At 39.2% G+C, this 25,594-nt stretch overlaps 1 protein-coding gene across 3 annotated transcripts in view; it reads right to left on the bottom strand.

Annotated features, from left to right (window-relative positions):
* The window catches only part of SHQ1 (SHQ1, H/ACA ribonucleoprotein assembly factor), a 331,525-nt gene that overhangs the window by 265,738 nt on the left and 40,193 nt on the right, over positions 1–25,594 (bottom strand). For all 3 annotated transcript variants that reach the window (XM_045808098.2, XM_087866854.1, XM_045808097.2), the window contains exons 9-10: positions 23,085–23,208; positions 4,764–4,884 (exon numbers count right to left, since the gene is read on the bottom strand). In XM_045808098.2, the coding sequence (XP_045664054.2) occupies positions 4,764–4,884; positions 23,085–23,208 (245 nt within the window). The remainder of the gene's footprint in view (positions 1–4,763; positions 4,885–23,084; positions 23,209–25,594) is intronic.

The following is a 25,594-nucleotide window of genomic DNA, read 5'->3' as shown; positions in this document are numbered from 1 at the left end:
CCTTTCTATATGAAACCCCACGGAAGGGATACAAGTGAACGAATATTGGCATGCACTAATCTATTCTTATGGAGATAAAACCCACTCCCATCCAGGATGAATTTGTGGATTTAATTAAAAATAAACAGTAAAACCAAAGAGCAACTTGACATGCCAGAATAAGCACCTTACCAAGAAGGATTTCAATTCAAGAGAGGTTTAACTTGCTTGAAATTATGCACAATTGTTTCTTGAAATTTCTATATGCTAATCATTAGCAGCTAATATAACGCTTAACATTTTACCATTTATCGCAGGAGTAACTTCCGATACAAAAGTAAAACCACCTGGAGTGCCTGGTTATCGTCGGGTATGCCTGAATTTAAGAGAGCCCTGAAATCACCTTCAATACTGTATCTTATATGAGTATCGGTGACATGGGTGACGGTAAAGTGTCAGGGTTCTTCCTCAGCTCTGGTGCAAAATAGCATTGTGGAATTACAGCGGTATCCTCTTAAGGTCTCTACATGCCCCACATGCCCCCTTCTCTGAGAATGCCACTCAGGACAGAGTGGGCCTTGGCACCATGTGTGCACCACCTTAAGGAGCATCCCCACCCCATTCCTACTGTGACCAAGGCAATTGGACCAGGAAAAGACACGGACCCATGGCTGGGTCAATCATTCTTCCTCCCTGGGAATTACAAGCAAGGGACTTCGTAGTTTCTCTCTCCTAAAACCAGGTGCACATGAACTCAGCTGCAGGACAGCCATTGTCCACTTGCATCGAGAGAGAAGGGTGGCTTACTTGTGGGAAGGAACAACACGAAAGACCACATGTCACCAGAGAGTAAGCTGACTGCCGCACTTCTTCAGGACTTGAGCTCATGAGGCCCAGCTGCACTCCCCTGCACCTGGCTTCCAGAAGATAACCTGTAGCCTCCTAATTAAACTCCCATTTTTTTACTATAAAAGTCTGAATGCATTTGTCTTGGGTAACCAAATGGAGAAATAAGGATTTCAAAAGTGGTTCTCTTACCAAAACACAATGACCCCAACTGGGAACTCTCTTATTCATAATAAAGAGATACAAGGATAGATAAAACTGATCTAAATGCAAAAAAGCCTCACATCCATTCTCACCCTTCCAACACACCATAGCTACAACCAGGAAATCTGTTCATCATGATGCTTACATGTTTTATTTGTCTACTCCTCTGCATGATGTTATTTTCCCAGGCTGGAATGCCTCCATTCCTGATTATTATGAGATTCATATGTGTAACAGTACTATGCAACCAGATACCACTGTTTATGTTTTGCTATTAATTTATATCCCTTCTTTGTCCAAACTCTCTTCCATACATCTCTTCCAGCTGTGATCCAAATGTTCCTGACTACTTCTTTATGTATATTCCTTAGAGACCTCAAATTGACATTTCTAAAACTCATCTTCCCTCCCTCTATCTTCTCTTCCAACCTACACCCTCTCCCCACTCTGGTTTAACTTCAGCAAGTACACCTCCAAATGGTCCCATTAACGGGCCAAGTCAAAACATGGATCTCCTCTTTGACGCTTCCCCTTCTCACTCTCCCCTGATACCCCATCATTACTAAGTTCTGGGTCATCCACCTCTCAAATCGGACCACAGTCTCCTTCCCTGCTCACTCCCCTGGCTCAGTCTAGGCCTTCTGCTCGCATCACCTGCAAGCTGCTGAGGCTTTCAGTGTTAAGTCTGAGCTCCACCCCACTCAATTCATTCCCTGTAAGGGGACCTGATGGCTCTTCGAAGAATCTGAACCTCGTCACATCACTCACCCAGATACTGCATGCTTAACCTCTTCAGTGTGTTCCATACTCTCCCAGGACAAAGTCCAAGCATCTTTAAGCATTTTCATGTGGCCAAGGCTTCACATGCACTCCTTGGCCTCACTTCTTCTTCCATGCCTCCGCCTATGATCCATCCATCCTGAGCTTTTGAGCTTCTCTAAAAGAAGTTACCTTTCAATGTAACGAAAACTGACTGTGCTCCTAAGGGACTGTGATGGGCCCACACAGGTGCTCATTCAGAGGGACTTTAAAATTTTAGAGGGGGAAAGAGATAAGCACTTAAATGACCACAAAATGAGGCAGGCATGAGATGTGCCTATCCATTCTTAAGCCAAGTGCTATGGGAACACCCAGGAGGAAGATGAGTCACTAATTCCTCTTCATATAGAAAAACCTTCCTAAAGGGAGGGCTTTTTTTCCCTTTTTTTGGTGTTTTTTCCCATATGCCATGGGTAAAGAAAACTGGTTGTCTAGGTGGCCTATCTTGGAAAACATAAAATCCAGACCCAGAAACCCTGAGACTATCACACACCTCTCTTACAGGCTACATGACCTCAAGGAAATCACTTCCTCATGCTGCCACCCAGGGAGCATCTGCCGTAGTGACACTGGAAATTTCCAGGGAAGCTTACAGTGAAGGATGGCAGGGAGTGCTCCTTTCTAGAAAAATAACTTGTCTGTCACTGAGAATAAGAACACAGGACCTTCCGTTTTGAAAATCTGTGCATATGCTCTATAAGACACAGATATCACAAGGAAAAATACACAGTATAGAGCAAAACTTAAGATTTAACTGTTTCCCGAACTTCATTAAGTCAATGTAATAATGACTTTGCTACCCACATTCCAGCAAGTTTTTGCCAAAGTGAATGTCTGACTATAAAAATGAAATGCTGTTCTTTGTGCTCATTATAATTTAGCACTTGTCTACTATTTTAAATACAATTTCAGTCTTTATTATTATAATCAAAAACATCAAATAGAGATTAAGGAAAGTACAGAACTACTTTAAAACATAAAAATAAGGAGCTAGATTTCAGTAATAAACTAACTTGTATGGGAAAGAAAGAAACCAGGAGGTGAAAGGTGAGGAAGAAACTTGTTATGAAAATCATGAACATTCACTGCAGTATAATTAATTTAGAGCCAAGACAGTTCACAGTGAAGATGATATTGGAAAGCTCAATTTTATTGTTTGAAAAACTAAAGATTAAATTTGAAAATTTAATAAAAATCAGGTAAATGAACAAATTTGTTATTTCAAGGGGGAGAAAAAATAGCCAGGCTCAACTAGAGTCAAAATATTAACAAACAAAGTGAAAATGAGAGAGCCTATTTAGGGAAAAGAAAGTTATGGTCAAATTGGTATAGTCAAAAAAAATCTTTCCAAAGTAATTTGAAGAGTTCCTGCTCGTTTCCCTCTCCTGTCTCACTTCCCAATACATTATATCTCTTTGAAAAAAATCACTGTTATCATAACAATTATTAGCGACCTAAGAATTTCATTTCATTTCCTGCAACTTAAAACCCAGGGAAAAAGGATCTTTTTTAAGCGCAAGGAGGTGTGCTAATCCCCACACGGACATGAGGGCACACACCCTTCCACTTTAATGAAACACGATCTTCTCTCTAGTTAATAAGGAATGCCACAGAGAAAAGAGGCGCTCATAGAAATGGGATCCTTGCACAAACCTCAATGCTCATTACATGTTTATAAAATCCTCACCCTGAAGGGAACAAGAAAAACCTAAACCCACACAAATAGACTATTTCAATTTAATTTTATTATGAAAACAACAGGAAATGGCAGCAGGGTACTTGATAAGCTCAATTAGCAGGAGGATGAAATGAAGTGATGACGTGCCACGATGACCTCAGGGGTTAAAGATGCAATTTTCCATCTGGCGAAACCGAGATTTCCACCACAAACACCGCTGCCGTATGGGAGTAGGCGATATGCGAGCAGACCGTCAGCTTCTCCTTACAACACGCAGAGCCTCGAGTTTTGTCTTATTTCACTCTGCATATAATTGCTTCCCCATGAACAGAGGCCAAAAATAAATTCTATACCGTGGCTCACTCAGAACAGGCACTAAAACATACTACAGCACATACTGACCAATCACAGCGATGGGACAACTATCATGACTGTTTTTCTTCTAAGTCAAGAATGACACTGCCATCAGTTTCCGGAGCACCCAAGAAGTACTCCCATCAAGAGCTCTATCTGTGTGCTCTCAATTAATTGTCTTCTGCTACTGAAATGGCTAATTTGGTATAGCTGTTGAACCTCTTCACAAAATAAAAGTTCACTGCCTGTTTAGACTTCATAGGATTCCCCGAGGGAGGCAATGGTAAACACTCTGGGCAAATCTTACATAACCGCGTTGGTGAGTGTTTGGTCCCTTAGATGCACGTGTTAGTTACCAAGAATCATGTTATGAAGCTTTGAAGGTTGTCTTTTTTATACTCTGAAGAATGGATTCTGTAAGAAGTGGTTAGCCAATGGGATGACAGCTGATTAGGTCTCTGTGCCGTGATGCTTGCACAGGTGCCCACATACACACACACACAACACACACACACACTCACCCACAATCCCCACTGTAAGTAATCTGCAGACACAAGTCTGGATGCTCACGGATGAAACCTTGAGATTTCATATCAGACCGTCAATAACAAAGCAAAGAATACTCACAACTGTCTGTTTGCATGCCTATTTTCTAGGCTAGAACCATGCTTCCCAGTAAAATTAACTTTTCACCATCTGCACCTCCTCCCGAAGCAAATTCGCCAAGCTCCCCATGTTGATCTTCTTTAAAGTGTCTTGCAGCTAGATGGGGTTTCTTCTTCATTACAACTTACCTCCCAGGCTACTTCATTTGCTTCCTCCTGGGTCAGGAGGCATTCCAGAAATGGGAGCGTGTAAAATTCATAAGTAACTCAAAACTTACTTGGCTTTCTGAATCCACACACAGTAGTCTGAGATGTAGAGATCATTCAGAATATAAGCAGGGTCGTTTTCCTGAAAAATTTTGTGAACATCCAGGAGACACTTTAAAACTGCACTTTTACCTAAAGGAAATTTTTTAAAAAATCAAATCATTCTTAAGAAAAACACATTTGATTATCTTAAACTGAGAAACTGATACCGCGAGGTAATATATTTATAGCAGTTCAGAATCTTAACCATATTTTTAGAATATTTTTAACATTTCTTTATTGCATGAAATGTTATCAGTACTATAAAGCCCAAAGCCCTTTATTTCTTTCATTAAGAGTTATGAGTAAACCTTATGCTCTATTTCTATAGCTGATTAATTGTGGTTACTATAAAAACACTATGAAACACAACTAAGTACATTAAGCAAAAAAGAGGAAAGTTTTCCTCGCTAACTGAACATTTAAAAGCACCACAGTTTTAATTATAAAATATTCTTCTAATTCGAGCTTTCAAAACACTGTGAAAAAATTATATTATGGTTTTTAAAATTCTTTATATTTTATGTCAACATTTTTTGTTAAGGAATTATCTGGTACTAACTTCAGTTTTTGCACCTTAAAGAACTGAAGAGAACACAGACTGAAAACTAAAATATCACAGCACTCATTCAAAAATAAGCTGACAAAATCACTTGGAAAAAAGCCATCAAGTACCAAAGTCTTGTTCAATCTAATTACTTCCTCCTGGTTGTTAAATGAACCTCATTTTAATACCAACAAAAGCCTACAGAAGGAATCTTTGACAACTCAACAACAATTCCCTAGGTGTCCCGAACTTCACGACATTCCCTAAGATGTACTGACTATAAGGGACAATCACTAAATCTATAGTAGCACCACCTCCTTTGATCAGTAAAACACAGCATTTTCAGTTTAACAGTTGCATTCTTATCTTTACAGTCCCAAAACATAAAAATACTGTATATCGATTTCCTGAAGATATTGGATGTGCTTTCATCAACGTTTCCCGCTTGACTTTTAGACAGGATAAAAGAATCATGAGCTAGATAATGATAGCTCAAGGTGCCAAAAAATTGTTGCCACTAAAATTTTAACACAATTAACACTAGAAAAATACATTTCAAAAGAGCAGGGACTCCTGTTTTATTTAGTGATTTTTTTAAAAAGTTTTTTTTTTTAATTTATTTGAGAAAGAGAGCACAGAGGGAGAGGGAAAAGCAGACTCCCTGCTGAGCAGAAAGCCTGACGTGGGACTTGATCCCAGGACCAAGGGATCATGACCTGAGTCAAAGGCAAACGTTTAACTGACTGAGCCACTCAGGTGCCCCATGTTTCATTTAGTGATTAATCCCTACTACCTAGAACAGAACCTTGCAGCATCAAATTTTCAATTTCAATATTTTAAGAATGAATGAATGAATGAATGAATGAATGAATGAATGAATGACACAGTGACCACCTGCCTTACACCCTCACAATTCCTCTCATCCCAGGGCCTCATATAGCAGCCCTGAGGATTTCTCTTGGAAACGCCCCTCGAAGCTGCCCTTTCCCCACCACTTCCAGTGCAACTATCCTCACCTGTCCTCTCAACGTCTCATGCCTGGATTATAAGATCTCCCTCCTCCCTCGCACTGCAGACTCTGTCCTTCTAGTCCTCCGACATGCTTCTCTATGCACTGCTTTCCTCAAGTCCCCTCCCCTGCACATACTTTCCAGATCCTCTGCTCAACTGGCTCCCACACCTGGAGTGCCTTTTCTTTTCCACTCCACCTACGGGCATCTTAGCCTGCCTTCACGGCCTAGCCTAAGACTTCACCCTTCAGAAGCCTGGGCTCACCCCCTCGGCTTCGGAGCTCTTTACTGAATGCTGCAAAGGAAAGTGGAAAGGAAACAGCTGACTCCCCTCCCCTCCCTGCCCGAGCCTTCCCTGCTCATTTCACAGAAGCAGAACCTGAAGTTCAAGGTCCTAAAATACTCACAGGATCCAAATTCTGAACCGACTGGCTTGCGGCTAGCCACTGTACTACACTCCCCACACGTTCCTGGCCCATTCTGTCGCCAGCACATTTTATTGTTCCGGAGTTAAAAATTAAGTTCAAAGCAGGGGCCATGCCTTTTTCAAAAATTTTAACTATGTGACTTCCTCACATGCAGATGGGAAGAATGCCAGTAAAAACCCCATTGCTCAATTGGTTAAGAGAAACAAATACTTAGAAGGCCTAAAACTACATTTGGTTAAGTCAAGACCAGAACTGCAGACTATCAGAGTGGCCCAGGTTAACTATATCAAATGACTTGTGTGGACCCCCCACTGCAGGCCTATTTTCATTACAAAGTATGTAAGGTTGAAGGCAGAGTTTGATGACAGGAGGCAGGAAATACAATCAAAACTCACAGAAGTGATGAAACTAAGTTAGCCATGTTATCCCAAGAGAAAAAAATCAAGGGAGAATTATCTAAAGTGTGAATTTCTTGAACAGTTTTAATTGCCACAAAGAAAATGTCAGGGCAAGCATATGCCAATTTCTTACTTTCTCTCTCTCTCTTTTGGGGGGGGGCAGGGTCCAGGGAGAAGGAGTTTACTTTTATTTTATTTTTTTTTAAAGATTTTATTTATTTGACAGAGAGAGACAGCCAGTGAGAGAGGGAACACAAGCAGGGGGAGTGGGAGAGGAAGAAGCAGGCTTCCCAACGGAGCATGGAGCCTGACGTGGGGCTTGATCCCAGGACTCTGGGATCACGCCCTGAGCTGAAGGCAGACACTTAACAACTGAGCCACCCAGGCATCCCCGGAGTTTACTTTTATAACTACCAACTTAAAAGTCTTTAAACGTTAACCATAGGTCTTTACCAAGAAAACAAAACAAAACAAAAAAGAAAAACAAACAAAAGAAAAAAAAAACACAAACAAAAAAGAACCTTTCACAAGCCCCTCTACAGTGTGACATCCCAGAATCCTGCCCCTCGAGATCCCATACCTTACTAATATAAGCCAGTTAATAGAAAATGCAGGATTTGGAGCAAGACATCACAGCAAATAACTGAGTGAAGAAAAAGGGGAGATACGCTGGCTTGAAGGACAGTGTCAAAAGGAGCAAAAAGGAGACAAAATGGGGTGGGTTTGGGGAACAACAGGAAAAGATCATTAGGTTGGAGCAGGTAGTTCAAGCAGGAAAATGGGGGGAGTAAGCAGGTGAGTTGGGAGGAAGTCAGAAGAGTGACAAGGGCTGGGGAGACAGGTCTAAGAAGGATGAGGTGTGAAGGCCTAAACCCAGCTGCAGACAGCAGGAATAAGAGGCCCAACTCCAGGGATTTTTATTAAGAAGGGTATGGAAGTAAGGTCACGTGTTTAATGAAACTCCAAGACAACCATTACCCTAAAGAAATTATATAGCTTCCTTTAGCAGACATGCCTCAAGTAAGGTTGTCCCCTTGCTAAGGGCCACAGGCAAATTCACATCTTCACTATCACCAAGGAATAATAATAATACAAGAAATGTCAAAAATAATCATTTTTTAAATTTAAAGAGAAGTTACATTGTATTTGTACATTTTGACCCCATTTTCTTAAAAAAAAAAAAGACACATACACATAGGAAAAAACTCTTGAAGATATTTACACCCAAATGGTATTAACATGTATCTCTGCATTCACTGAAAAAGTATCTAAGTGCCTGATGTGTGCCCAGCACTTTTTACATGTGAGACTACAGTTGCTTACTCTTCTTTGTATTTGCCCCTCTTTTCAAGATTTCCCCACAATAAACATTTATTTGTTTAACAAAAAGTTTGACACACTCAGCTACACAGCCAACTCTTGAAATATTGGCAAAGAATGCTGAAAAATTTTAATTCATATTTAAATTTTCTTTAAACTGTAGTTTTAAACAACTGAGAAGCAATATTTAGATCAGGTAATTTTAGAAAATCACATGCAAGGCAGTTTAGAAAGGGAAAGTTGCACACTCTTGGAAAGCTGTGTTTTCCACTGTAGTCTCATTCAAACTATTTTCACAGTATGCTATGTGACAAAAAAGGTAAAAGATAACTCGGCTACTGGCAGTTGACAATCTAGAACAATACGTACATTTAAATCACCCTTTCCCCAACAATGTGTATTGTTACCCCAAGGTCATACTTGGGTCTCTTTTGTTACCACTAAATCACCATAGACTATTACAGCCACACAGCCAGGAGACTTGTGAGGCATGCAGGTTTTTTTGGTCTCTTTTGTACTGACTGCTCTTTCTCTCAGGTTGTCAACCACTTATCTAACAGCTATCGGCAAAGAAAAAAACTGGCCTTGCTCCAAGCTGTCACATGGCCAATGGCCAGAAGCCTTCAGGGATTCAAAACACCTGGCTCCTGTGGAGCTTTACCCAGTTGTGGACCCAGCACATAGCATACAGGTATAAAAACTGCTCACGTGCACGGTGCACTGGGTGTTATATGCAAGTAATGAATCATGGAACTTTACATCAAAAACTAGGGATGTACTGTATGGTGACTAACATGATAAAATGAAAAAATATTATTAAATTAAAAAAAAAAACTGCTCAGGCCTACATCAGAGGACATTTTTCCTGCTCAAAGGCACTGAGGAAAGTGGCCGTTTTCAGCCAGTTTGCTGCCTGGTCCAAAGCAGGAAAAAAGAAGGTGTCTTGCACAGTAACCACGGTAACTGTTTTCACTACAGCAATGCACAAACAGGCCTTTCCAAGATGTTGAATCTCCGGAGTTAGGGATTCTCCAGATCGACGCGGTCTTTACTTAAGCCATCCGTAACCATGGAAGAAAGGCTTTGCGACCCAGATCTCCTGTTCACTCATGAAGGCAGTTTAAAATTAGTATCCTCGTATTATAAATGACAAGTGCCATGAATGTTTTACCTCAGGGAAAATGACTGTACAATAACAACACAGAGAAACATAATGACAACATAAAGAAAAATATGCATGCCAGTAACAAGCAGGTGGGCAGTAAACAGTATTTAACACATTCTCTGGCTACTCTTTCTCCAGCTTTCCTTTAAAGAGAAGGCAAACTGGGGCACCCGCATGGCTCAGTCGGTTAAGTGTCTGACTTTTGATCTCAGCTCAGGTCTTGATCTCAGGGTTGTGAGTTCAAGCCCCATGTTGGGTGACACACTGGGAGTGGAGCCCACTTAAAAAAAGAAAGAGAGAGAGACAGAGAGAGAGAAGGTAAACTAAGAGCAGTATTGTCCTGTTCTGGACAGATGTGGCATTTCAGGCTAATAGCTCTCAAAACAGAGACAAGTATGAGCTATTTTAAATCAGAATCCACTGGCTATTTGAAATTTTCCTATTAGCAGATCAAGTTTGGCAATAATGTCTTACTGACAGATCAGCTCATGGTTGGAAGCACTTAAGAAATGGCTCCCATCACTAAGAGATGATCAGAATAGTGGATTTTGGGGGGGGGGGGCTAGCTTTCAGCCGGCAAAAAAAAAAAAAGAAAAATAATATAAATCACTAACTGTATATAATAAGAGCTGAATTTCTTTTCAACTCCTGATACATTATAGCTGCTATGTGGCTGTGGTTTTCTGGGTATCTAGTTATGCCCTTTAAAGTTTTGAGCTATGTAAGACAAGGAACCAAAGAGAGTAAAGGAAAAAGAAGTGGTTATTTAGAATACGTGAAGGAAAGTACTGCTTGGTCTTTATTTATAAAATCAACTCAAAATGAAAGCCAACACTGCTATCATTTTAAGATGATAGATATCGGTTAGATTTCTGGGATTTTGATGAGGCCACATTATCAGAACAGGTAACTTATGAATTACTTCTAACATTAATTTTCATTGATTATTAACCATAAAAACAGATGATAGGGTAATTGTGTCAAATTAATCAAAATTAAGAGAATCAAAGTGCGGTAATTTGCTTCAATACCAGGTCCTGTTAGGAAGTAGCTTAAAGTCAAGTCCCTAACAATTAACACAAATATATATTAAATTCAGCTTTATAAATGCTTCTCAAACCATTTCACTGTTGGTTTTATCCTCAACTTCCTCATATGGTTATTTAGGCTCTTACATTTCAGAGTTGTAATAAGAAACACATATGAAGCAATAAGAGTTACTATTTTGAGCACAAATTTATGACCCTGTATCAATTTTTTAAACATTCTTAGTTATTAGAATTACATATATATTATAGCCACAAACAAAATTAACACAAAGCAAACATATACTTTGTAGATGTTCCCTTTGCCTGGAATACATAACCCCAAGTTCAACCCTAATTTACCATCAAGTCTCAACTTCTTCTAGAAATGGGGTCCCAACTCTCCCTCCAGCTGATTTGGGTTCTTTCATAATGCCTGGCACACCCACCTAATATGGGAGTTAGTAGCTACCCACTTGCTGGGCACCAAGTACTTTTCACACATTACATCATTTAAGCCCACCAATTAGGTACTTCCTTGCTCGTTTCATAAATGAGAAAGTGAGGCTCAAGGATATGGAGTTGGCCAAGATTACAGCTATGAAGCAATAGTCAGGATTTGAAAATAATTCCAACTGCTTCCCAGCCACTATTCAATAAATACTGTGTCAATATTTATCACCTGGTGTGGCAAACCCCTAGCCAGGAAAGAACATGGCTGCTCTTCACCTTTCTTCACTCATCTAGAACAACGTCTAGCAAGTTGTAGGATCCTATTCAATAAGGCTGGTTGTTAATATAGTCTGGAGTACATAAAGCCTAAGTTCAGAAACACTTGGTCAAATTGCTCAGTTAGTCTCTAGTTATAACACCTGTGTGATCTATAGATTTACGTTATTGCGTCATGACAAACGTGGAATATCCAATTTGTTTGTGCCTTCCCTTATTATGTCTATTCCCTGACATGAAAGAATATAACTATGCCAACTTTCTTACATCACTACACCATCAAGAGTTCAAATAATGGATTTAACCCAAGGCTGCCTTTTGCCTCTTCTGCTCTAACAACTCCTGCAAGGTTTGCTGGTTTAGAAGGACAGCCTTGACATTAACTTAATTTGCCTTAAAGTCACCTGTCAAAGTAGTGGTTGCTTCAGTGTGGAAATATGTAGCAGGATGTCATCAAAACTGCATAATGGTAGCATAACTAATTTCCATTTCTTTTGAAGAGCTGGGCATCCAAATTCAAGACAGAACATTAAAAAAAAAACACACCTATATAGTAAGCACAAAGGTAAAAAGGTTAAGAAGCTGAAGATTCATTGAAAAAGGCTCTGGAAATAGTTGCAATTTAAACCCGGATTAAAAAAAAAAAATAGGGGTGCCTGGGTGGCTCAGTCAGTTAAGCAACTGACTCTTGATCTCAGCTCAAGTCTTGATCTTGGGGTTGTAAATTCAAGCCTCGCATTGGGCTCTGTGCTGGGTGTGGAGCGTACTATTAAATAAATAAATAAACAAACAAATAAATGAATAAATAAAATTTAAAAATAGTGTTTAAAATTTTGTAATTCTGCAGGTAAAATTTCACTTCAACTATTCCACCTTATGAATACAGCATGTATCTCAATGCCTGGTAGCTCAACTTCAAATAAATGCATCTTGATGTTGTTTTAATTAAGACTATGAGACTGTTTTTCCAATAGACATTACTTAATATTCACCGTTCTGACTCATTCTTTGGATTTAGTTTAGTTTCAAACTGGGAAAACTAAAATTGTACATGAAGTCAGAACGAAGAAATATATAGGAAGAAAGACAACTGGATTCCTCAAATGGCTCATAAAAGGAAAAAACCAACCCAGTCCAACCAGCCTTATGAGTCCCTTCTGGCGCTTTGATATACTGACGAGTATGTCTAGGGAGAAAGAGCCAGCCCTTTGAAAACCCTCCCTGTATTACAGTGAGTGTATGTTCATGCTAAATCATGTGCACATTGATAAAACAGAGTTAGGCTTCTTTACACTTTAATCAACGTATAGTAAATATAATTAAGTAAAAATGATTAGGTATCCGTACCTACATGGAAGTTTAATGTGCATTAAAAGGTTACATGAGAATTTTGATTATGAAATTAAGATCTTAGAATTCTGGTCCCAAATTCTAAAAGGCTAAAGAAAGATCATTAAAAAGCCACATAATCGGGGCGCCTGGGTGGCTCAGCGGTTGAGCGTCTGCCTTTGGCTCAGGGCGTGATCCCGGCGTTCTGGGATCGAGTCCCACATCAGGCTCCTCTGTTATGAGCCTGCTTCTTCCTCTCCCACTCCCCCTGCTTGTGTTCCCTCTCTCGCTGGCTGTCTCTATCACTGTCAAATAAATAAATAAAATCTTAAAAAAAAAAAAAAAATGAAACAGCACTAGTTTAAAAAAAAAAAAAAAAAAGCCACATAATCTTTGTGGAGTTCTAGCTAATTTCTCTGCAATGTGAAAAAGGTAACAATTGTAACTGTTCTGTGTGGAACAATTATGTAGCCCATGGTTGGTCCCGGCTCATGGTCGGTCACGGGGGTCGCGGGTCAGCTTGCTCCTGGTGTTTGATACTTAATCTGAATCTGTTTCCATGTGTCAACAGGGGAAAATTCTTAAGAACTACTATGGGAAGGAAACGAGACAATGATCATGTAAACACTTCACAGATGACAAGGGAAGAAGGACAACAGGTCAGACGGGATTGAGGGTCCCACCTGCTTCTCCCTTGCTACCTGAAAAGCATCTGCCCCCATATTCCTTCCTCTTCCACACCACCGCGGGCACTCCAGTTCAGACCATGTTATTTGCCCTTAAACTACTTGGCTTCAGTTAAGAATCGTGGTCTCCTCTCTTGTCTGTGCCACTAAGCTCACCCCCTTCAATGACTCTATCTTCTGTGTTACTGCTGGATGAATCTGACTTTGCGAGCCCATCACAGACCAACACCACACTCTGCAGTGGTCCCTCAGTGAGAAAGGCCCCAGTCTCTTCAGCAAGGCACTGCAGACTCTCCACAATTCTGCCCCAAAACACCAACCACACCTCTTCCCCACAGTTCCCCTTCACAACCCAAGCCTCCAGACAAACTAGAGTATTGGCCATTTCTTGGATCTCTTATTTTCCTCTACCTGCTTTTCCTTACCTTCTACATTCTCAGGGAATACCTTCCTTCATTTCTTTTCTAAATCCTATACATTCTTTAAGTAATAACTATAACTAAGCCTCCCTCATTAGGTGTATGTTGTTTGCTTTTTCCTTATCAAGCCCTCATCTCTACTCGAAAGCACCCTACTGGGGTCACAGACAGGTATGGTACTGGAATCCTTTGACTCATCCCCTCCGTCCTGACCAGGTTCTGGCTGACAAGAGCAACATAAAGTAAGTGGAAAGAAAGGTAAGGATTCTGCCTTGTTTTTGTTCTTTGTTTTTTAAGGTTTCTGGGCACATCTACTTAGGTAATGTAAGATATGGCCTACCTCCTCCTGCAAACTACTCCTGGAACACACAAGGTTGAGACTCAGCCTCAAGCTGGGACTAAAAGAGCAGATCTGGTGCAAGCCCTCAACACAGCTGAAAACTGGCAGGGGCAAGATGGTGCAAGAAAAACAGGTTGGCACTGGGAGTGCTTGAGAGTCGAAATGAAAAACTTAGGGCCCACATAGGTGGACTTGGGCACTCACCCATGCCATATCTCTTAGGGTATTATTTACAACCTCTACTTCATTGTTAATACTTTCATTTTTGAAAAAATTTCTCTTAAAGATCATTGCTTTCTAATTCTTTTTAAGTCCCCCAAACTGTAAATGCTACAAAGCCACAGAGCAACAACAAACTACAAATGGGGTATGTATGTTTCCAACTCACACAGGCCTCATTATTCCCAACTGTCGTAAACCTTGCCATTGTCACTCACTCACCCATTTGGACAAGTAGGCATCTCAATTAACCTCCCCTAATGTTGAGGGACCTACTCTTATGGGAACCAACTAGATCAGTTACATCTCACCCTACGGGGAGGAGAGGAAAAAGCTGAAATGATCCCCTTCAACCCAGTATTTGGGTTGGAAGGCAGCCGAAGTCCTCCACTCACTCTAGATAAAGTCTCCCTTGCAACTTTCTAGATATAAATATCTAGAACAAGAGTAGGCACATTTTTTCTGTAAAGACCAGAGAGTAAATATTTTGGCTCTGAAGGCCACATAATATGTTTCCACTGCTCAACTCTGCCATCATATCCCAAAAGTAGCCATAAACAATATGTAAGTGAACTAGCATGAACGTATTCCAATAAAGCTTTATTTATGGGCATTAAAATTTGAATTTCATATAATTTACATTGTGTCATCAAACACCATTTTGATTTTTTTGTTCAACATTTAAAGATGTAAAAAGCATTTTTGGCTCATGGGTCATACAAGATGCATTTGGATTTGGCCTGTGAGTCTAGTTAAGTTATTTTCCTAAGGGACTTTCTCCTTTGTATCTTGTAAATACTCACATTTTGTATCTTTCCTTTGTCTTACCATTACTGTTACATAATCAACTCCTTAAAAGCTAAGGCCAACTCATATATATTCCTATAACTCTTTGCTGATTCTGTTATGATGCCTTGCACAGAGAAGGGATTTGATTTATGTATGTTGCATAAATGTCTCCAGCTTGTTATTTTTCAGTATTAACTCCCATTTAAAGGAACTCTAAATTGCAAGAATATAATTCTTCCATGTTTTCCAGATAACATATGAAGTACAATTCAATGAACTTCATCTAGGCCTGTTGCTATTGCTACTATGCAACAGGACCTTGATTCATTAGGGTCAAATAAAAATTTTCCCCTCTGTTCTTCCAAATTTGTCTTAAATATATACAATTTTCTGCCTTTATCCTCTTAAAAAAAAGGAAAGTTACTTCCGTAAAAATTCAGATCAGTAAAAAAAATCTCAAAACTGACTTTAGATTTATTAAATGAGGCATTATAATAGAAAAAAAAAATTTAAGCCATAATATCAAACCACATAACGTGGTTTTCCGCATTGCTCAGCTCCAAAACTGCAGAAATTAACAAAACTTATCTTAAATAGTATTGGAAATATAATGCAGATTTCAACTGACTACATATGAGTAAATATTTAAGAGATCAGCTGATTTTGAGCTATACCCACCAGTAAGCATTACTATGTAACTCAAAGTTCCAAAGAACACTAACACAAATACTTCATGTGATTTTTTTTTTTTTTGTAGCAGAATAACCCTAAGCTCTTAATCATCTGTGGCAATTAAAAGGCAATTTATTATTTGTAAACCATACAGGAAATGCTGCCCCCTCCAGAGTATTTTAAAAGAACAAAGAATGTTTTATATAAATGTAACCCAAAAATTACCACGAGAGCAACTTTTTAAAATTCTAGTGATTCATAATACTTAATGATTAACAGGATTATTAGAAGAAAAAGGAATTCTATGGAGATGATCGGAATTTTATTTTCCTCACCTTAGTGTTTATGTTCATTTACAATATCCTTCTATAAAGGAGTGTGTGTTTTTACCCACAAAGGCTCCAAGGACAAATAATACAGATAAATAGAAAGAATGTGCCAATTTAAATGGGCAGTTTAAGAGACTGGAAAACACAGATTTCAGCTCTGAGGAAGGCAGAGAGTACAAGGAATTTGCTTCGCCACACAGCCGGGCAATCCAGGGAGAGAGAGGCCAAGGACCAACTGGCTCAGTCATGACCACACAGCAGAGCCCTGTCCTCCTCTTACTCATTTCGGTGGCAGTGCACGTGCTCTGGGGCTCGGAAGCCCTCCTTTCTTGGATTAGTTGGTATGTAAGTGGTTAGCAGAAACAGGCACAAATGCCACTTCAATATTTTATTTGAATTCCATGCTATTTAAATTTCCTGAAAGCACTAGGATTGCTCCATTCTTAGAAACATTTTAATTGCAATGGGGGAATTGACTAGGAATAAAAAGCTCAAGAACAATTCAGGAGAGGAAGAGGACAGACAGTAAGAATTTCCTCCTGGATAGGGAGCAGGGAATTAAGCGATAATAATAAAGAAGTAGAGAAACCAATTCTGGTGAACCAGTAACTCACATAGGAAAAGGAACTAGATTTAGAGGCTGTGGGGCAAGTTTCAGGATCAGAGTCTATCAAGTCGAAATTGTCACTGATGAAACCACACTATTCTATGAATTTCTTCATGCTGTTCACTCATAATATTTAGAATACTTCCCTCCATCCTTCTGTGCCTAAGAAACCACCCATCCTTCAAGTCCCAATACAAATCTCATGCCTTAAATGAAGCTTTCTCTGATTCCTAGTGAAACAGCACCTCTCCTTTTTTGAACTATTTTATCCACATTTCACGTACCGTTACTTACCACCGTCTACTATGTGTTTTTTTGTTGATGGACATCTTAACCCCCTATGAGCATGTACACTCCCCAAATACAGTACACAAGTCTAATTCATCTTTCCGCAGCTCTCTGTATTTACAGGGTACTCTGCCCATGATAAATCGCATTTTAGTGGGTACTGACATAATACCATTGAATGGATAAATACATGAACACATCAACCAATTAACAAGTACTTTAGAGTGACAGGAAACAGGAGTAGGAACTGAGAATCAAAAGTCAAGGTAGAGGCTCCGCTCTGTAGGAAGCTACATGTTTTAAATGACAGGCTAGTCCATTTCCCTGACTTTATATTTTCATCCAATGTATTTCTCCTCTGAACTTATTACAAATGCAATTTTTAAAAAACCTAAGAGCTGTATGATTCCACACCCCCGCACGAGAATTGAAGCTTCCTGAGTGCGTGAGTCTCAATTCCCCGTTCAAGAGTATACCTCCAGACCCAGCTCAGCACCTTGACACAGTGAGTGCTCAACACTGGTGAGTAACTGGCAAAATAATTTTACAAAATGTCTTTAAGGAGTAAAAATTAGAAGGTCTAACAGTTCTTTAAAATGTCAATAATAGAGAACTCATTAAAATTAAATACAGAAGGGGCACCTGGGTGGCTCAGTCTGTTGAGCAACTGACTCAATTTCAGCTCAGGTCAGGATCGTGAGATTAAACCTCATACTGGACTCTGCGCTGGGTGTGGAGCCTGCTTGAGATTCCCTCCCTCCTTCCCCCCTGCCCCTCTCCAACTCCCCCCAACCCTCACTGGTACAGGAGATCACACTCTCTCCCTCAAAAAATTAATCAATTAATTAATTAAGCACAGATAAATGTCAATACTGGAAAATCCTAGTGATTTCATCTTTTAGTTTTCAAATTGGGGGTAATTTCTACAAGTCAATTAAAAGAAGCACTTGCTAAACTGACTTTGCGCTAAATAGAATTCAAATGCAAAAACCAATTCATTTCCAAGGTTGCATGAGAACTCAGAGTTCACACAATACACCTGCCATACCCCTATTTCTTGGACAATCATTTTTCTTAAAGAAAAAGAAGCCCCCAGCCTTGCGCTACGGTTCTTCTTGTCTTTCACACTGATTGTGCTATTTTATCTATCTACAGAAGGGCCAAGTAAGGCAGTCATTTCTGAAAATTTGATTATTAAGACCAATAATGACTAATATGTAAGGGCTATTAATTATATGAAGCAAAACCAGCTTTCAGCTGGTAACAAGAACTAATCTCAGGAAGGCTATTCCTTGGGTTATAGCCTGCCATGTAGCTACAAGTCATCAGACCTTAAACATTTATAGAAAGGTAGGTTTCTGTTAGCCTTAAAAACAGAACAGAACTGGAGTGCCTGGCTGGCTTGATCTCAGGGGTTTGAGTTTGAACCCCATGTTGGGTGGAAAGATTACTTAAAAATAAATCTTTAAAAAACAAAACAAAACAAAAAAACACAGAACCCAAAAAACTAATTTCAAACATATGTTTTCATTAGCCGAAAAAATTTATACAACTGTCTGAACAAGAATTAACAATGTTTTTCCACAAAATGGTGAATAAACTTAAATTTAAAACATTGAATTATAGTGGTTAAGAGCCCACACTTAAAAAAACCAAAAAACTTTTTATGAAGGAAAATCATGTGCCAAAAGAAACCACAGGATGGTGAAGTGCCACATACACATCAGCCAACTTCAAGCAGGTACCAACGTGTGGTCAACCTTGTTTCATCCGCACCTGGCCCACTTTCCCCCAAACTTCTGTGTTATTCTGAAATACACCCCAGGCTTCATATAATTTCATTTGTAACGATTTCAACACTTCAAAAGGCACAAATTTTGAGTCAGACAGACCTGGCATCAAATCCAGGCTCTACCAACTAATAGCTTTGTGACCCTAGGCAAGTGACTGAACTTCTCTGAGCCTGTCTTCTACCTGCAAAATGGGGACAGTATTCCTTCGCAGGATTACTGTATGGATGAAATGAGGTAAGGTATCTGAAGAACGGAGCTTAGTGCTGGCCCACAGGAAACAGTGAATATGACAGCTGTGGTTCTTATGACTCTTCTAGCAAAGCAAGACAGGACTCTTTCTGCCTCATTTCCAATGAGCCCCACAAAGGACAAAGCAAATAGCAAGTATATGCATATTTTAAAAAGAGATGCTAACCCCTCTATGCTAAACTTACAGAAACTAACAAAAAACTGATGATTTATGACCCTATCGGCCCAACACTGACCTCCAAGAGCTAAAGGAAAAGAGGCCCAGAAGAGCTCTTCAGATAAAACTGTAGTGCTAAGGGGTTTCAACCACCCTCCAAGGGGGGTTGCGGGGGGGGGGGGGAGATTACTTTCCTGTCACCCTAAACCAAGAGAAAGGGAGTTTTAAAGAGGGGCCCCTAGAGAGTGTAACCTGCCACCCCTGGAAATTATAGGGTACAGAGACTGGTGTCTGACCCACACCTGAGAAAAGCCCCCCATCGAGAAGCAGGAAGGGGCAGCCTGGGGTGGCTGTGTGGAAGGCGTGTTCTGGAAGCAAGCAGTACTTCCTGCAATGGCAAAGAGGAGCCCCCTCTCCCCAGGGCTGGCTTCCCCACCTGAGGCAGGCCCAAGATGGGGAAGGGAAGATTTACTTTTTTAATCAAGTTCAAAGGGGACATTTTAAGTACTTAAAAGAGACTCTTGTAATTTAAAGTGATATAAAAATTTACAGAATATCTATTATATAAGATAGGTGTGTATGTGATATGATATTTACAGGATATATATTCCACCCAGAAACAATAAAAGAACAGACAGAATGAGTTCAAAGGGAGAACTGCGAGAAAAAACTAAATTGTTTCCCATTACGTTCAGCACCTTCAATATAATAGTTACATTATATGTTCAAAAGCTTAGCAAGAGCAGAGTGAGGAATGCCGTCATAAAGATTAATGAAATGCAGATATTAGTACGAAAAATAAACTGTATGAAGTGTATAATCAAATATTAAACTATGTCGCTTCTAAATAGAAAAAAATTTCAAGGCATATTAGAAAAGCTGCTCTTTTCATCTCTTTTTTCATTTATTTTCAGTAACTGCAGCTAAGCGATGCTTCCATCAAGGATTCTACCCACTTCTTCCCAAAAGAATGGAATGGGGGAAGGAAGTGAAAGTTGCTCAAGACACAGGACAGAAGCAAAAAGAGGGGATGATCATGTGGTCCAAGGTCACTGATCCAGGGACAGAAACTCCATATACAAGGTACTATATTAAGCACTAAAATAGTACTTCAAGGGGCAAAGCAGGTTTTCTGTCTTTAAAGGAATTTGGAGTAGATATGTAGCAACAGGGAGAGATCAATGTATACAGTTTTTAGGAGGTGGGGAAGGGGTGGGAGAAAGAACACGACACTGAGAATAGCCCAAGGCCCAGTAAAGAATTCTTGTGAAGGCAACTGTGAGGTCAGGAAAAGCAAATTCAAGGTTCTTTTAAAAACTCAAATCTGAAAATAAAAACTTAGATCTTAGTCAACCCATTATAAGGAAATACTCTACAGATTCTGAAGCCTTGCTACATTGGTTTTGAAAGCTCGCTCCAGTTAAGATCAGTATTTCTTAAGGGGGAGAGCTATTTGTTACTTTCAAACAACAGAAGCACTAAACTGACCTTTCAAATAAAAAGTGTGATCGCTGTGACTGCATTTTGAATTATAAGTAGGCACAAACTCATTCTTGGAAAATATTAAAAGCCACAGAAGGGCTACCCCTGCTTCAATCACGAAGTATCCATACAAATGAGATTCTTCAATGGCAATAACGACATCCTTGTGCCATCCACCTGTACAAACACAAGTGACAACTCTCATCCAGAGCTTGTTCTCCACATAGCTTATGGTGTGACTTCTAGACAACCCAGCTCTCTGCCTCAGCGCTAATTAACCATGACCCAAATTAGCCAGAACATGCTCCGTACAGTCTACAGGGGCTTCAGATTCTTTTTCAGCAGACAGACCTCCAGTGCGTTACCTAAGGTTTGCTGGTGCTCGCAAGACACAGCGGATAAGACTATTTCTTGTCAGATTGATAATGATGAAAAGTTAAGTCTCAATTTCAAGTCTCATCTACAAAAACTGTTTGAGTAATTGATTACCATGTAAGTCAACGCAATCAAATTTATTTCTGATTATGCAGTTACAGAACTGATTACTTTTCAAATAAAAATCCAGAGAACTACTAGATTACTTCCCAGAATTAAAAGTAGCAACTGTGTGTGTGAATGTGAACGGACACGCACATGCACGCGCGCACACACACACACGGGTTTTGTCAGTTTTCCATCTGGAAACCATGATGTAACAGGATGATCACAAACTCATTCTCACTGTTTAAATCTATGAATAATGCGTAGATCATCTAACATGACTTAAATAAATTAAGTATGACAACATGTAACTCAAGTTCAACAACCAGTCATTTATAGTAGGTTGATTTTTCAAGGTAATTTTTCAAGGTAATTTTTTGAGATTCAAGAAATATCTTAGAAGGCAAGAAGAAATAACATGAGAAAAAACAAAGCAGTTTCTTTCCCACCAATAAGCTAATAAGAAAGATCAATTTTTCAAAGGCAGTAGCTCTGCAACCTAATGAACAACAACCCTTCAAAATAAAATACAACTAGCCTAATCCAAGTGGATTAATAAAAAGGTATCTTTCATTTAACTATAATTCAGTTTTAACCTACCTTAAAAGAATCGGCTTCAAACATGATTTCTCACCCCCCCCCCCCCAGGATAAGAAGGCGATAGGTTACACAGAAGTCAAAGAAAAACACACGTATACCTCTAAGAGGGACAAAACATTTGAGAGGGAGTCCTTTTAAGCTAAGGATGTTACCTGGATGGTAAAGGGAAGAGCTTCCTTACCTTCCCCTTCTTATCCTAAAGTCTGGAAACTAAGCCCCCGAAGTACTTTTACCTAAGGACAAAGGAATAACCAGACTCCTCAGGGAAGACTATAAGAAATGATCATGAAAGGGGCGCCTGGGTGTCACAGCGGTTAAGCGTCTGCCTTCGGCTCAGGGCGTGATCCTGGCATTATGGGATCGAGCCCCACGTCAGGCTCCTCTGCTATGAGCCTGCTTCTTCCTCTCCCACTCCTCCTGCTTGTGTTCCCTCTCTCGCTGGCTGTCTCTATCTCAGTCGAATAAATAAATAAAATCTTAAAAAAAAAAATTTAAGAAATGATCATGAAGGATGGAAAGCAACTTCTAAATAAATGTGCCATAACTAATCCATACAAACGATGCTGCTACCGTCAAAGTCATTACCTTGGAAATTATATACTTAATCCAATGATGCTGTTATAATCACTCTGGAATTTGTTTCAGAGCTCAAAATTTTCCACATCCTTAAAACTAGCAAATATTTGTCTTTTCAGGTTAGATCTGGCAATAGTCAAAAGTCCTGAGTAGCTGCGCTTTTTCTTTGGAAAGCCTTTCCTGACCTCCCAAATCCAGGTTCTGTGCCCCTTCCCAGTGATCACTACGTCCCCCACAGAGCGCTTTTCAGTCTACGATGGAATTGCTTGTCAACAGTCACCCTGGGGATACTGTAAACTGCACAGAAACAGGGAATATATCTTATTATTATTATACCCACAATCCTAGCATAGTGTCCAGAAAATTGCAAGCATCCAATACTGAATGATGTAGTCTACTATCATACAAAATGGTTTGGAATACTGGGTGTATCTTCTCCACTAACCCTTCCAGCATCTCTCAGGAAAGAGTACCACATCTCACTGTGTGATTATGTATCTACAGAGAAGAACTCTTCCTTTATATACCTGAGGGGAGAAGTGATTGAATTTGATGATTTTCACTACTCATTTACGCACAGAAAAGCAAAAATCACGACATCTTCACAGACTAATAACTTTTCCACTCTCAAATTCGCAAGCACAAGAACATCTTACCTAGTTGCAATATCTTTATAGTGTCTCTGTAGGCTTTCATCACCAGCTTGAAGTGGCGATAAAGTGGGTAGCACAAAACTCGTCTTCCAAAAGACACCAGGATTTCATGAACATTAGTCCAAGTCTGTAGAGTTTAAATAAATAATCATTTCCATATTACATAAACAAAAAGATACAATGAAATATGAAACTACTCTCAATTAAAAACTCTAAGTTTGGATCGTCATGAAGCCACGCAAGAGAGAAATACAAAACCATGAAACGAGATTCTTTTTATATACCTTACAATAAAATACTTAATTGAAGCCTTTGTAATTTCTCATACTTTATCAAGATATCACAAATGCTCCTTAAAAATCACATATGCAGCAGGAAAGTTTTAAAAAGTCTTTTAAGAATTGCAAATATGAATCTAAAACACATGGCACTAACAAAATGCAGATGCACATAAAAGACATTGTTAAATGATATATGTTTCATGTTTTTGTCCTTTAGGACCATTCAAGATACTGTAGATGAAAGATGTGGAACTCTTCAGTGAAGTATGTTCACGGTCTCCCTTTTCTCCCTCCTTCTCTTCTTCTTTTTTTTAGTGCTTTGTGCATGAGTAATACATGGTAAATACATGGTATTTACTCCGATAATTTGCTTTCACTTATCAAAAAGAAAAGTGATTTCTTGAAAAAAAGTGTTTTATCTTAAGAAGTATCAAATAGAAACCATCAGAAATTCAAAACTTACTGACACCACTAGACAAAGGCAGTTTTGTGCGAAATCGATTTTTAATTGGATTTTGATTAAAACCGTATAAAAAATGTAACCTGTATATAAAACTTAAAATATAAAAAGTAAAGCTAAGGGAGCAGACTAGTTTCCATGTGTATTAATCCTTAATGAATGAGAGATCTGCTTAAGAATACTGAGTATCTGACAAAGAACAGTTTACAGCTAAAAAGAATTATAAACTTTATAAAATTTCAACCAAAAACCAAATGCTTTTAAAAGTTTCACATAGCCCTTAACATCTCTGGCAATTCTAAGTTATCTCAAAAACAATAAAAATTTCAAAGTAAAATCATAAATAGGTGAATTTATTCATGTAATTTTAATAACTTGAACTACAAAATTATTTAGTCATGAACTACTTTGTTTTCAACCTAAGTAACCAACTCAATCATTACAAAAACCAGTTTCTCCATTATATACTGATCATGGCAATAAGGCGAACCCAAGTGAAGTCTAAAAAGCAGTGCTCCTCCATCTTTAATATGCATACGAATCCCTGGAGACCTTGCTTGCTGCAGTTTCTGCTTCAGTGGGTCTGGACTGAGATTCTGTCTTTCTAACAAGCTCCCAGCCGAGGATGCTGGTCAAGCCGTTGGTTCATGGAACATTCTTCGGACTAGCAAAATTCTCTGACAAAGCTGAATGTCTCAATTACTTTTCACATCTTCTCTATTAGTTGAACAAAGTGATGCCATGAAACAACCCTGATTTACAAATTTAACAATCTACTGTATCTAGGATTTAAACTGGAAAAAAAACCCAAAAACCTAGTTGACTTAATTGATGATTCAATTATTAGCTATTTAAATTGACACTTTTTTTTTAATGCTAGCTTTTCTTTCATTCTTTTTTTTTTTTTTTTTTAAGTAATCTCTACACCCAGCGTGGGGCTTGAACAGATGACCATAAGATCAGGAGTCACATGCTCCACCGAATGAGCCAGCCAGGTGCCCCTAAAATGACACATTCTTCAAGTTTCTACTTTTAATTACTGTTTTGATGTTCAACAATTTGTTCAGAGCTAGTAAATTTTAAAATAGCATCCTTTGATAAGACACAACTATTTCTAGGAAACAGATATAAAAACAATGATTACTATACTAGAAGGGTTATCAGCTCTGACCATACTAATTGTAGGACTTAAGATAAGTTACTTCAACTGTCTGATCTGAGTTTCCTCAACTGTAAAATAGCAATAATACTTATCTCATAGACTTACTGGAAGTAACAGGGGAGTTAATATATATAAAAGACTTAATACAGTCCTTGATGGTCAGAAAATGGCAGCTAGTAGAATTATCACCTATGGGGCGCCTGGGTGGCTCAGTCGGTTAAGTGTCTGCCTTTGGCTTGGGTCATGATCCCAGCATCCTGGGACAGAGCCCCGCATCAGGCTCCCTGCTCGGCAGGGAGTCTGCTTCTTCCCCGCACTCTCCCTCTGTGCTCCCCCTCTTTCTCTCTCTCAAATAAATAAAATCTTTAAAAAAAAAAAATTTATCACCTAGGTTTGCTGCCCAACTTTGAGCTCACTCTGAGCCCCAATATATGCCAACTTATAAACATGCTCTAACTCCACCCTACCTGTTCCCCCAACAGACCATGTGTGGTTCTTCCTCCAAAGTGTGTTCTCCTTCTTCCAAATTCCACAACATCTTACCTAGCTTCATTTGCATACTACGATTAGCAGAAGAATTAAAAATGCAATCAGAAATTTATTAAAAAGA

Source organism: Ursus americanus, chromosome 14, assembly GCF_024610735.1.
Source record: "Ursus americanus isolate L20-20 chromosome 14, mUrsAme1.1.p, whole genome shotgun sequence".
Taxonomy (NCBI): Eukaryota; Metazoa; Chordata; class Mammalia; order Carnivora; family Ursidae; genus Ursus; species Ursus americanus.
The sequence above is the reverse complement of the archived record's forward strand: the minus strand, read 5'-3'. Positions and strand labels throughout refer to the sequence as shown.